This window comes from Mustela nivalis, assembly GCF_964662115.1.
Source record: "Mustela nivalis genome assembly, chromosome: 11".
Taxonomy (NCBI): Eukaryota; Metazoa; Chordata; class Mammalia; order Carnivora; family Mustelidae; genus Mustela; species Mustela nivalis.
Window position 1 is genome coordinate 47,743,034 of NC_139030.1, and position 15,189 is coordinate 47,758,222.

Below are 15,189 nucleotides of genomic sequence, written 5' to 3' on the forward strand. Positions count from 1 at the left end.
AATCTCCAAGAATTACTGTGAATTTACTAATTTCTCCTTTTAAAAAGTTCTGTCCAATTTTGCTTCATGTATTTTGAAGCTCTATTATTATGTACATGCACATTTAGGATTTTATGTCTTGACAGATTGGCTCATCATTACTAAATGTCCCCTTTTATCTCTGTAACAGTCTTTTTTTAAGTCTACTTTGTTATTAAATAACAAAAATTCAACTGGATAATTTTTTTTTTTTTTTAAGATTTTACTTATTTGTTTGACAGAGTGGGAGACAGTGAGAGAGGGAACACAAGCAGGGGCAGTGGGAGAGGGAGAAGCAGACTTCCTGCTGAGCAGGGAGCTCCAGTAAGGGGGCTCAGGATCATGAACTGAGCTGAAGGCAGATGCTTAACAACTGAGCCACCCAGTCGCCCCTGAGTAAATTTTAAAGATTTAGTTGGCTTTATTAACCAGTTCACAAATTGGGCAGTATTCCTTCTAGCACGTAGAGAGGAGTTCCAAAGGACTGCAGAAAGAGACAAGGTTTTTAAAGGTAAAGAGGGGCTGGAAACAAGGAAATTATTAGCAAAGAATCCATTTTTTTAGGCAACATTGCCCTCCTAAGGGAACTGAAGGGGTCTTCCAATTAAGTCTCTAGTGCACCAGGAAATTCTCATGTTGACTGGTAAAAGGTTACATTTCTGAGGGATTAAAACTGCAGTTATGTTAGGTATTAATTCTTGTTTTACTGACTTGGGGTCTTAACTAAGTGATGCCATTTGGGGCCTGTGGTTTTGTTTTTAACAGTATTAATATAGCTCCATTGGTTTTCTCATGCAGCGTTCATATAGTATCTGTCTTTATTTTAATATATTTGTATTTTCGTATTTAAAGTGCTTCTCTTATAGACAGTTTATGGTTGGGTCTTGATTTTTCATACAAATTGATAATCTATGTCTTTTAATTGGACTCCATTCACATTTAATGTAATTATTAATATAGTTGGGCTTAAATATCTCATCCTAGTATTTGTTTTCTTACTGTTCTTTTTGGTTTTAGTTCCTCTGTGCTTCCTTTCCTGCCTTCTTTTGGGTGATTGGAATATTTTTAGCTACACTTATTTGTTTTATTTCAAATAAAAATACTGCTTCTTCATACAGTTTCATTATGGAGATAATAATATCTTAGTTAAACTGCAATTCAAGTTAGGGTATGCCAAAAGAGTTCAGAGAGGGTAAAGGATAAAGAGAGTGGAACAATCTGGTGGCAGAAATCAACTTTCTCTACCAGAATTGTGTTTGGGGTTGACCCTGCCCATCTTTTCTTTTCCCATCACAAAATGGAACCAGGAACTAGTAGGCATTCAGCTAACATGATAGTCGTAACATTGCCTTTGCCTCCACCAAAGAGCCTTCATTTAGCAGAGAAGGAAAAACAAACAAGAAACAGGAGATCTGCACCAGCTATTGAGTGTTTTGTTTCTTCTCACACACTTTTTGAATCATTGTTACTGGTGTAACAATTGTTGCTGCCTATATACTGTCATACTTTCCTGTCACTGCCTTCTTCCACACTGTAAGGATCTTAGGAGCCACCCTGAAAATATGAATATTTTCATATAGTTTCCTTCTAATTAAATTTATGCCAGACAGTGGAGCGCCCGGCTGGCTCCGTGGGTTAAGTCCCTGCCTTTGGCTCAGGTCATGATCTCAGGGTCCTGGGATTGAGCCCCACATTGGGCTCTCTGCTCAGCGGGGAGCCTGCTTACGGTCACCACACTGCCTGCCTCTCTGCCTACTTGTAATCTCTTGTCAAATAAATAAATAAAATCTTTAAAGAAAAACAAAAACTAAATTTATGTCAGACAGGTATCAGTTTTATATTATCAATCAAACAGTTAATTCACAAGCAACTTTAGAGGCTTGCAATTTAGTTGAGAAAACATATAATTTTATTATGTATTTTTCTGTATTGTGTTTATTATATAAATGTATCATTTTTATATAATAAAAAAGACAAAGAGCAATGCAAGGCTGTGTGTGACTGTTACAGATAATAAATAAATGAGGTAAGGTGTTTTTGTAGTTAATTAGAAAAACAGCAGCCTATCAAGATTCTTGATCATTTCTAGTGAGAGAAACTCATATCTTCTTTTCCCCTTTCTCTTCTCTATATAGATAAATATAGATAAGTATCACATGATTATTTGAAGATTAAAATTTCATTTTGATTTGGCTTTTCTGGGTGGAAAACGTTTACCTCATTTTACACTTTTGAGCATCAATTGTCTCTCTTTCTAGGTATAATCAGTTTCTACTCTTAAGCATACAGATTTTATGAATAATATTCAGTGCAGAAAGAGCTCTAAAAATAATTGTGCAGGTAGGTTTTTGTTGTAGTCTTACACGTGGAGCACAGGCAGGAGATAAGAACAAAGGCACATCAGAGGAAATGTAATGGTTGGCAGAGCATTTCATCTCATTTGCCTCCACCAAAGAGCTTGCATTTAGCAGAGAAAGAAAAACAAAACAAACAGGAGATCTGCACTAGCTATTGAGTGTTTTGTTTCTCATCACTGCTAGTTACATTTGAATGGAACCATTACACTCTTTTTGGTGTATAACTAAGCCCTTTTTTTCCTCCAAAAGGAAAATCTTGAATTTTGTGTTTGAAAACACAATGAGAAGTTTTTGACATTCTGCAGTTCATTTTGGAAATCACCATCTTAAAACCCATTGCCTTTCAGTAAGTTGGTAAAGGATGTACAATACATGTCATTTTTACACAAAATAGTCCCTTAGATAGTCTCTAGTGTGTATAAGATATACACACCTTTTAGCATCTGTTTTTACCAGGAAGCTTACAGCATTAGGCTCAATGTTGTGATGAACAATTGAATGGGGATGAAACGCTGAGCACTCTTACAATGGATTTTTATTTAAAAAAAAAAAAAAAAAAAAAAGGTAAGCTCTTCAGAGCTTCTTTTTGATACTTTTCCATAAAGATTGTAAGCCAACATATTTGTCAGTATATAATTAAGGCAACATTCTCTTTAAATGTTCAAGTTCTTCCAAAAATGGGGATGGACTTGACTAACCAACTGATGATTCTCCTCTTAAGCTAGGATTGTATGTTTTTTTGTACAGGGAAATCTGTTTTTACAAATGTATTACTAACTATTCTTACAAATTTATGTATACAGGGTTGTTAGAATTAAGAATCACTGGGAGTAGGGGTACCTGGGTGGCTCAGTCATTAAGTGTCTGCCTTTGGCTCAGGTCATGATCCCTGGGTCCTGGGATGGAGCCCTGCATTGGGCTCCCTGCTCAGCAGGAAGCCTGCTTCTCCCTCTTGCTCTCCCCTGGTTTGTGTTCCCTCTCTCAATATCTCTCTCTGTCAAATAAATAAATAAAATCTTTTTAAAAAATTGCTGGGATCATATTTTCAGTATTTACTTATTATTTGACTAAATTTCATACTATTCAGCTCAGCTCAGAGGAGATTTTGTAGGTTTGTTTTCTTATTCTGCTACTACTGTACTTGGGTTTTTGGTCTAGTGGTCATAAAATATTCCCAAGAAATATGTTCCCTTAGGATCCCCAAGCCAAAATAATAAAATCACTTAAATTAAACTTTTAATACACAAAATTCAGATTCTAGGCTGACATGCTTTGGCTGTGTGCTAAAAATTAAATGAACAAATACCAAACAAAGCAAAGCTGGCCAAGGCTGTGACTTTTGAAGAATGTCAGCCAATGGTACACACTCTAAATATTCTTTTTGCTTCTCTTGGCCTGAAAATACTTTAGGACAGAAGCTATCGTGCCCACTTTTCATTTAAAAATATTTAGTTTTCGTGTCTTTTCTCGGGTTGTAAACCTTTTGGACCAATTTTTGTCTATTAGATAAATAATACCCTGTATAATACATACTGACTAATTAATCATTTGTAACTTCCCAGGTACTGATTACGATGAATGTGATTTGGAGAAATTCTGTTTCCCGTCTGAGGATAAAAAAGGTGCCACATAGATACCAAAGTGGTAATCACCCAATGGTCCCTCTGGGATCAAGGATTTTAACTGACCCAGCCAAAGTTTTTGAACACAACATGTGGTGAGTTACCTTTTGACATCTGATGTTATAGATAGATAGATGAAACATTGGTATATTTTCTTTTTTTAAGATTTTATTTATTGATTTTACTGAGAGAGAGTGAGATAGAAAGCCCGAGTGTGGGAAGGGGCAGAGGGAGGAGAAGCAGACTCTTTGCTAAGTAGGAAGCTTGATGTGGTGCTCGATCCCAGGTTTCTGGGATCGAGACCTGAGCCAAACAAAGATACTTAACCTGTTGAGCCACCTGGGCTCCCCAGCAGTGGTGTATTTTCACTTAAAGCCAAGAAAAGATTTTTAAAGTTGATCAGTGTGGTTGAGGGTCTGAAAGGCAGGGTAACTGATCCTAACTTAATTGTTGCCAATTCTGAATTTCTTTGCAAATAGAATTGATAAAATGACACTTCCCAAGTGCTTTCCACAGCTTTGGGGTTCTTGCAGACCCTCCCTGCTCACCACCACTGGTCCTGATTTGCCGGTATATTGTGGGAAGTGAGGCTCTTTTCTAGGTAGAGCCCTCCTCCTGCCCTGCAGGCCCTTCCACCTTTTACAAGTACTTGTCCATCAGCAAATGTGTATTCTGTACCTGCACACCTGCCCTTACTGAGACCAAGGGAAACACACTGGTTTTGATGAGGGAGCAGGAGGCTGGCTGAGGACAAAGCAAGAGCTGGCGCCTTGCACCCCCCCCTTCACCCGCTCCCCTCCATAGGTGTAGCATTCCTCAGGCACCCCTGACTGCCATAAAATGATAAATAGTTAACTTGCTGAGATCACAATCCTGCAAGACAGGAGTCTCCCTTGGTCTGCAAATGTCCTTGAGATTACAACAAAGAAGTTACCTTATCAATAGCCCAATTTCCAAAGACACAGAACTCAGTTCCTCAAGCCTAATGTCACCCTCCCCTCCATAAAAACCGAAGGAGGTGGAGGTAGAAGGAAAAGTAAATAAAATTAAATTTCTTCTAAACCTAAATCTCATTAACAAGGATGCTTGATAGCAGGAATGTGACATTCCACCAGACTCCCAATTGTCTTTACTTGATAGCAACTAAGCCTTCAATATCCTGATAGTATTCTTTGCCCCAATAGCCCTTCTGAACACCCCTTTGTCCTCACCTACCCAACTCCTGCGTATATAACCAACCACCCCTCACAACCCGCGGCAGCCGCATCTCTGCCTGCCCACGGGTCCTGTCCCCGTGCTTTAATAAATCACCTTTTGCACCAACGACGTCTTAAGAATTCTTTCTTTAGTCGTCGGCTTCGAACCTCCTCACCCCACCGAACCTGACTTAGGTTCTGGGACTTCATCAGTTTGACCCTATTCTGTGCTTTCAGGAAATCTGTCCTCTATTTGGAAAGGTAGACAATTACAGGAAAAGTTGATAATTAGCAATACATGGCAGCAAATTGTAAGGGACCAATGTGTTCTTGTAAGGCATATACAGTGTTTGTCTTATAAGAACAACTCAGCTGTGCAAAAACACTTCTGTTTTGACATAGGAAGATTTTTGTTTCTTTTTTCAGTTTCCATTTTATTGACATATAATTGATATGTAAAGAAAGACTTCTTTAAGTGGAGAAATTGAGATCAGGATAATTTATTCTGTCTCCAATACATAATACAGAGCCTGACACATAAATATTTGTGAAGTAATGACTTGGATAGTTAAGGCTGGAATAAGGGCATTCTTGGTGGGTAGAAATTCATAAAACATAGAGATAAAGAAGTATGAGGCATATGCAGAAGACCGTGAACAGGATATCGCCTAAAATAAAGACTGTCCTAGGAGATTTATAAATGATAAAGTATTGAAATGATATAGGCCAGGTATGGGGGTTGGTGGGGGGGCAAGATTGCATGAATTCTTGAATTCACAGCTGAAGTGGAAGACATTACAGAAGCCCCTGAAGAGACATGACATTATACATGGGCTATTAAGTACTGTGTATGTATTTGGTTAACATTATGCTAACTAGACAGATTAACAGGTGGAACTAGAAGCAGGAAAGTGCCAATGAGAGAGATTTTGAAGGAAGAATAAGTAGAGCTTGGTGCTTTTGTAGAATAAAGGAAAACAAAATATTTGGCTATAAAGTTTTGATCCTCTGTGACTAATAGAAACTTATTAATTAGTCCCACATTATACAATATGTTGCCACTAGCCAGAGGTGGTTATTGAGCACCTGAAACCTGAGTAGTCTGAATTGAGATATGGTGTAACATCTTGAAGACTTAGCACCATCTTCTTGGAAACCTCTGTATCATGAGAGCCAAGTGGAAGAAGAAGCAAATGTGCAGGCTGAACTGTAAAAGAAGAAAGGAGAGGCAGAGGTTCAAGTAAACCACTAGCTTGTGCACCCATGGAAGCCACAGGAGCAGAAATAAAGGAAAGCCAAAGCCAGGGACACTGGTACAAATTGTTGAACTGCATATATACTTTCTAGAACATCCATCACCATCTGATCTCAAGGACCACCTTTGAGAGACCTACCTTGCTTATACCAAAACATACTTTCGGTCTTTTGCCCTGGACCTGTGACTTTCAAGACTAATTCTGTTTTCATTTGTGGCTGAATATAATACATGTACAATAAATCATCTCTTCTGTCTTAGCTAAAGGGGAAAAAACAGTACAAAAAGAAAAGGTAAAACATATCATTAACATTTTTTTAAAGTCATTAACATTTTTTATACTGACTTTTGTGTTGATATTATTTTGGAAATATTGAATTAAAATATGTTATTAAAATTTCATTTCTTCTAGCATTTTTAAAGATGGATACTAGAAAATCTTAAATTACATCTGTGGCTGACATTGTACTTTCTTGGACAGTTCCTGAATTAAACTACTTTGCCTGCCATCACCAATATGGACAGTAACAGTAGGTTGTGAGATCATTGCTAGGCAATTAAACCTCCACAGGAACTTCTGGTCCTAGACAAGCTATTCGTCTACCAGTTTTTTATTCTTCATTAGAGTCTAGTGAGTTAGCTGTCTGTGTTCTCTTTTTCTATCTGCTACCACCGACTCTTTTGTTTAAGGTTCCTGCCTACCCATTTAAGTTCTGTTTTGTCATAGGCTCTCAGGGAAGCAAGGGTCCTCTGGGTCAATGCCCCTCAAGCACTGTGGGGTAGCTTTGGGATGCTGCACAAGAGTCCCTTGGGCTAGAGGTATGGCCTAGGAATTCGTAATTTGAAAAAGCTCTTCTAGTAATTCTGTTGAGCAACCAGGTTTAGGACTCTTTGATTCAGTCCGGTGGTTTTCAAACTTTTCTTTAGCAGTAGAATTTTTTTTCAAGTGAAGTCCTAACATGGAATCCCAATATTGTGGATTGGGATCTTAATGAAGCACGCAGAGAGGCCTGGGGCATCAACAGCTCCACCTCCCATATCTCCCCTCACCTCCTCAGTGTAGCAGCTTCAAGGATTTTGGGGTTCTGTTGATCAAAGTTTGAAAAACCTTGATCTAGTCTCAGTAGCTATCCTCCTCCACAGCATACCCCCTTAAAGGGTATACAGCCTGTGCCAGGATACTTGTAGTGGACCCTCTCCAGAAGCAGATTCATACCATAATAATAAAATAATTTCCTCCAAATGAAGAGGAGAGTATCTGCCTCCTGTCATCTCCTTAGGTACCTATTGTTTTGTTGTTTTAGTTTTTGTTTTTTAGAGGCCTCGGGGGTTTTGTTTGTTTTTCTTTAAAGTGAAGATTTGTATGTTAATCTGGAAACCAGAATACTGGTTGAAGGAAGGTTCCCCTTCCTTCAAGTCCAGAGTTCTATCCAAAAGTTCTGACCCTTATTTTCTCCCTTGTATTTAAGAGTAATGTTTCCTCTCTTGTTGAATTTTGATTTTAAAAAGGTGTTTCTAGAAAACTACTGTACCTGTCAGTTTTCTCTCAGAGATGTAGAATTGTCTACAACTTATTTTTCTGTTTAGTCTCTAGTTTAGTTAGTATTATTTATATATGACCCTCTTTTTAATAAAAAATGTTTTTGAGGAAAAAATTAAGATACCCATTTTTTATTCAGTTTCTAATATCTTGAGAAAGAGTTGCCCTCCAGATTCTGTATATTTGTGTTACTAGTATTTACATCTCCCTATAGTCTTATTTTTTGATAATTTAGCAAAGTGAATTTCACATAGCATAAAAGTAACTTTTAAAGTCAACAGTTCAGTGGCATTAATTACATTCATGATTTTATCCAACTAGCACCTCTGTCTTGTTCCAAAACATTTCCGTCAACGTAAAGTCCTTTACCCATTAAGTGGTTTATCTTCGGGGCGCCTGGGTGGCTCAGTGGGTTAAGCCGCTGCCTTTGGCTCAGGTCATGATCTCAGGGTCCTGGGATCGAGTCCCGCATCGGGCTCTCTGCTCAGCAGGGAGCCTGCTTCCCTTCCTCTCTCTCTGCCTGCCTCTCCATCTACTTGTGATTTCTCTCTGTCAAATAAATAAATAAAATCTTTTAAAAAAAAAAAAAAGTGGTTTATCTTCATACTCCCTTTCCCCAGCCCCTGGCAATCACCAGTCTGTGTTCTAGCTCCATGGATTCACCTCTTCTGGATATTTCATATAAAAGGGATCATACAATATGTGATCTTTTGTGTGTGGCTTCTTCACTTAGCATAATGTCTTGGAGATTCATCCAAGTAGCATGTGTCACTACTTCATTTCTTTTTATGACTGAATAATATCCCATTGTATGTATATACCACAACTGGTTTATCCATTCATCCACTGATGAACATTTGGGCTATTTCCACCTTTTGGCTCTTGTGAATAGAGCTCCTGTGAACATGCATGTTCATGTACTTGTTTGAGTCCTCGTTTTCAGTTCTTTGAGGTATATACCTGGGAGTGGAATTTCAGAGTAATATGATAAATCTGTGTTAATTTTTTGAGGGATTGCCAAGCTGTTTTCCCCAGTGACCGAAACATTCTACATTCTGCTTTAAGTCTTTTGATTATACTTAGCAAAGTTTTTAATTTGGAGGGGAGCAGGGTGGGCAGGGCTCTAACTATATCGAGCAAATTCCAGTTACTTGGAAAAATCATTCCTTATTTCACACTGTTCTTGGTTTAAGTGTTTAGTAATTTTTCAGAAGATCTCTGAAATTTATAAGGAAGTAATAAACACATATAATTGTATGACCAAATCAGCTAGGCCAGTGGCTTTCAAGCATTTTAGCATGATCCACAGTAAGAAGTACAGTTTATATAATGGACCAGTACATGTACACATAACATATGTACATATATGAAACAGGAACAAAAGCTTCTTTTATGATTTTACCATGTGAGACATTCACTAATAGTTTCCATTTATTCTTTTCTACTCCATTTCTGTTTCGTTCTCATTTTAAGAATTGGTTAGATTAATGAAATTGACTTCATGACTTACTAAAAGGATCATGACCTTTAGTTTAAAAAATACTGAGCTAAACCATTCTGTATGGATCCAAGATAGGACTTGTATGCTGCAACATAACCTCCTATTATATAACCCATTTAAATAATAGTTTGCAGAATTCCAATAGAGTTTAGTTATCAAGATATCTTTCATATTATATGGTCTGAATTTTCCTTATACATGTATTATCTGATTCCTCTTACCTTGTTTCATACATAGTTCTTGAATACAGTTAATAAGTAATTTCTTTATCTGTCTCTGTTATAGCATTTGTCATGAGTAGTAGTCTAGATGTTGAGAGCACAGACTGACTGGTTGTCTGACTAGTTGGGAAATTAATCTGTCCCTTGGTTTCTACATCTTTATTTTTATTTATTTATTTTTTGAAAAATTTATTTTCTTTATCAGAGAGAGCACAAAACTGGAGGAGGGGCAGGCAGAGAGAGAAGCAGACTCCTTGCTGAGCAAGGAACCTGATGCAGGACTTGATCCTAGGAGGCTGGGATCATGACCTGAGCCGATGGCAGATGTTCAACCAACTGAGCCACCCAGGTGTCCTGGTTTCTACACCTCTAAAATGGGATAATAATAGTATTATCTACCTCAAAGGGTTACTGTAATTATTAAATTAATATATATAATATAAAAGTATGCACATAGTAAATAAGCAACACATAAGAATTAATTATATATTATCATTTTCCAACATGTACTTACTTAAGTTACTTATTATATATCTGTTTTATTGTCATTATTGGATTGTATGATCCTTCGGAGTCTTCTTAGTTTATATCTGTTTCATAACTACATTTCCCATATATTACCCACCCAATAAGTATATTTGAATGAGTGAATGAATGTTTACTAGAAGTGTACAGCTAGATCAAGACTTAATATAATGGCTAAATACGGGTTTCAGAATCCAAATAATGTGAATGTAGATCCTGACTCTGTCCCTTTCCAGCTATGTGAACTTGAGCAAGTTCCTTCGTGGGTATTATGAGTATTAAAGGCAATAAATGTTTAGGACTCTTAGTCATAGTAAGTGTTCACTGAAATAAGTGTTCTTGTTATTATTAGATGGAGAATTAAAATATATACCAATGAATAAATAAACAGTATAGAGTATGCAAGGTCACACAGTGAAGGAGGTGAAGAACATAGGAATGAGCTTTAGAACAGGAAAAGATTTCTGAGATGAGGTTGTAAGAAAAGTCAGTAAAACTTCATAAAGTGTGGGATTTAACTTGGACTCTGAAGGATGAGGAGTATTTGAATAGTGAAGACTTTTCTAGACAAGTGGCAGCATGAGCATTTGAGAATACACGAGGTATATTCCAAAGCAAGCACATGGACCAGCCCAATTGAAAGAGAGGTTCCTTATTTGGAAAGTGGATGAGTGATGTGACAAAATAAGTATTTTAGGAAAACTAATCAGGCTCTGTTGTTCAGGATACTTAGAATTAACCGTAATTGAACATGAAGTGGTATCTTTTATCTCCAGCATGTTTTGTATATTGACATATACCCATCACTAGGTTAAATTCTATGGAGGACTTAAGAGAGGAAATGATTACTGCTCCAAAGGAACTCCAGCTCATTTCACTAAGAAACCTGAATCCTCCAGATATGGAAGATGGGGTGAATCTGAAAGACAAAGTGTTCCTTCTCCAAGAAAAGTAATGAGAAGTAGTAAAAACAAGAACTCTACCAACAGCAACCACAAAAGTCCATAAACATGGAAAATTACAATCAAGGCAAGAAATTGTAGATTCATGTGTGGCTCAGAGTGGCTCCCCTAACCTCATCTTCATCTCTCAGAAGCAGTACCAGGAAAAGGGGGTCAGCCATCCTATCATTACTAATACTCATTAGCAGCCTAGGCAAAGGTTGAGAAAGAACCTGTTGGAAGCCATGAACTCTTGAAAATAAATGCCTTGTCTGTGGCAGCAGAATTTAAGGTCTCAGCAGAGCAAGAAAAGTCCTGCGGTTCCCCATTTTCTAAGGTTCCTTGCTGAATTGAGAGAACTATCTCAAGCCTAAGGAATAGGAATAGGACACGTCTTAACTAGATAAGTGAAACCAAACATAGGACTTAATGAATCTTTTTTTTTTTTTTTAAGATTTTATTTATTTGACACAGAGAGAAAGATCACAAGTAGGCAGGGAGGCAGACGGGGGGAGGGGGGAGGCAGGCTCCCTGCTGAGCAGAGACTCCCCATGTGAGGCTCAATCCCAGGACCCTGAGACCATGACCAGAGCTGAAGGCAGAGGCTTAACCCTCTGAGCCACCCAGGCATCCCCAACTTAAATGAATCTTTTAAAAAAAGGGAGAGAGAGAAAGGAAGGAAAGAAGGGAAGTGGGAAGAGGAAAAGAGCAGATTCAGACCTTTATAAAGGTTGTCCACTACCCTGTGGAATCTTCCCTTCTCTTCCACCCTCAGATTATAGGAGAGCGGAGGGGCGCCTGGATAACTCTGTCAGTTACGTGTCTGACGTTGGGTCAGGTCAAGATCTCAGAGCCCTGGGATGGGCCTGCGCGGGGCTCCCACTCAATGAGAAGTCTGTTTGTTCCTCTGCTTCTCCCATCTCTTGTGCTCTCTCTCTCAAATAAATAAAATCTTTCAAAAAAAAAAAAAAGAATATAGGAAAGTGAAGAAAATACATAATACTGAGCCTTCAAATTAGAGTTTACACTGAAAGATAAACAGGTCTCTGAGAAAGGTTGAGTGTCAAGAAAATTTATCCGCAGAAAAACAAAAGGGAAGAAGGAAGGAGGGAGAAAGAACATAGCATGTATTATAGATTAGTTTGCATTTTCCAATATTTTGTGTAGAGGGAATCACAATTTGTATTCTCTTTTTTCCCTCTGGCCTCTTTCACTAAGTGTGATTATTTTGAGATTTATCCATGTTGTTGCATGTGTCAATAATTTGCTAATTTTTATTGTTAATATAAAACTCTTGAGAATATCTAAAAAGCTCTCAAAATTCAGTAAACCAACGGCCCAGTAAAAATGGGCAAAGTATTTGAACAGACGTCACCAAAGAAGATACACAGGTAATAAGTACATGAAGGGATGATCAACATCATTAGTCATGATGGAAGTGCAAATTAAAGTCACAATGAAATACTACTACAAACTTATTTAGAATAGCTAAAATGCAAAATACTGTACTGACTGTTGGAGAGGATGTAGAAGAACTGGAACTTTCATACACTACCGATGGGAATGTAAAATGGTATAACCGTGTTGGAAAACAGCTTGACAGTTTATTAAAAAAATTAAACATAAGCATGTAATATGATTCAGCCATTCCATTCCTGGATATTTACCCAAGAGAAAAGAAAGCATATGTCCATACAAATATTTATACATGATTATTTATAGCAACTTTATTTTTAATAGCCAAATTTGGAAACAACCCAAATGCCCATGAACAAGTAAATGGACTATCTATATTAGGGAATACTATTCGGTAATACAAAGAAGTGAGCTATTGATAAATACAACAATATGGATGGATTTAAAAATATGCTGAGTGAAAGAAATTAAAAATAAAGAGTATATGTTATACTTTTAGTACTATATTAGATAATGCAAACTAAAAATAGAGACAGGAAGCAGATCAGTGGTTGTCAGTGGAGTTGGGGGGTAGTGATAAGAAAGGGGAGACTGCAGGGTGCCTGGGTGGCTCAGTCTTTAAGCGTCTGCCTTTGGCTCAGGTCATGATCCCAGGGTCCTGGGATTGAGCCCCACATAGGACTCCCTCCCTGCTTCTTCCTCTCCCTCTGCCTGCTCCTCTGCCTGCTTGTACTCTCTCTCTCCATCATTTATTTATAAATAAATAAAATTAAAAAAAAAAAAAGAAAAAGAAAGGGGGACTAGAAAGGAGGAATTATAAATGTGTACACAGAAAGTTTTGAGGGTGATGGATGTATTCATTATCTTGATTGTGATGATGGTTTCATGAGTGTCTACATATGTCAGAACTTACCAAATTGTGTACTTTAAATATGTCCAGTTTACTGTATGTCATTTATACCTCAATAAAACCATGAAAAATATGGTTACATGCATACATTTGAAAATAATGCACAGTTAATAAAAATAAGAGAGATCCATGTATATTGATATTAAGAGATGGCCATGACATGTTATTAAATCAAAAGAGCAAGTTGCAGCAAGCTATCTTTAGTATGTCTTATTTTTAAGGAATTCTTGTACATGTGCTACATGTATATACAAATCTTTGTTTTTATATGCGTGGAGAAAGTTTGGAAATGTCCACATCATCTTGATAAGTGTTAATCTTAGGAATGGGCAAGAGCATGAGAGAAAGTAGGGATTAAACTTTATATTTTATATGCATTAGTAGGTTTGAATTTTTTTTTAAAGAAGGCCCTCCATGTACCTTTTCTCAACTCACTGTCTACCTGATAAATTCTTTATTCTTTAATAACTGATTACAGCTCTTCGTCTCTTTAACAGTTTTGAGTTCTACCAAATCGTCTTCATCTTAATGTCTCCCAATTCACAGCTCAGTGCCTGAAAGATACAGGTTCTCAATAAATGTTTAATGAGAGAAATGGTATTGGTTTCTTCCAGCAGCTATGATCTCTATTCCATTATATACAGAGATGGGAAGCCATTGTTTCTTTCTGTGTGTCCTTTATAAGTCATTCAGTCTTAAGTAAGAAACTGATATACTAACAAAAATAATCAATGGAAATATTTATTATGGCTGAAAAGGGAAGTGGATAGCCAGGAGTCATTAGTATAAGATAGTGTCGATAGTAGGAAAGATTTAATTGAAATTAAATTATTAGCTGATATACCTATAATAACTGTATTTCATTCATCTGAGATTCACATTTGTTTCACAATTAACATATCTGAAATCGTGATACATCTTAAAATTGTAATTGGAGTGTTTTTTCCTTTCTTACTGGTACAGAAAATAATGGCATCTTAGATTTGAAGAAATAGGATAATTATAATTTCAAAGCACTTAATTATATACCATTTTGAGAATTATTGTTTTACTAATACAAAAATTGAGAGACACAAAATGATTTTTCATGACCATATATCAGAGTTAACATATAGAATATTTGTTACATTGTTAGAAAAGCATTTAAGTCTTTTGCTATGTGGATAAATGGACAGTGGACATAGAAAGTTGATCCAGAAGGAAGTACATTAAACATATGCAGAAATAGACAACAGTAAAACGAGTACAAATTAAACAATAAGGTACCTTTTTATATCTATCAAAATAATATAAAAAAAGAAAAAGAGAGGGAGGGCCTGGGTGACTCAGTCAGTTAAACATCCAACTAATATTCTCTCTCCCCCTCCCTCTACCGCTCCCCTGTTCCCTTTCTCCTTCTCTCTAAATAGAAAGATAAAAAAAGAAAGAAATTTCAAATAACACTCAGTACTGATTAGCATTGTAAATTAATATAACCAGGTTATCTTTATATTTTTTATTTGTCTCATTTGTTCTGTTATTTTCTCTACTAGCTTTTTAGATATATATCTTTACATTATTTTTACATGTTATTCTAGAAAAATATTTTCAAAATTGTGGTCTCAGAACCCTTTCACTCAAATCTTTGAGGATCTGAAAAAACTTTTATCTAAATTGTATTTATTGATTTTTCCCATATTAGAAATTA

At 36.7% G+C, this 15,189-nt stretch overlaps 1 protein-coding gene across 7 annotated transcripts in view; it reads left to right on the forward strand.

The window, feature by feature from the left end:
• Positions 1 to 15,189, forward strand: part of METTL8 (methyltransferase 8, tRNA N3-cytidine) — an 86,371-nt gene that overhangs the window by 35,655 nt on the left and 35,527 nt on the right. For 6 of the 7 annotated variants that reach the window (XR_014300247.1, XR_014300248.1, XM_082689178.1 and 3 more), the window contains one exon: positions 3,938 to 4,092. The exons of the other annotated variant lie outside the window; for it this stretch is intronic. Coding sequence is in view for 4 of the 6 variants with exons in the window: in XM_082689178.1 (XP_082545304.1) it covers positions 3,938 to 4,092 (155 nt within the window). In the remaining 2 variants the exon portion in view is untranslated. The remainder of the gene's footprint in view (positions 1 to 3,937; positions 4,093 to 15,189) is intronic. 7 annotated transcript variants of the gene reach the window in all.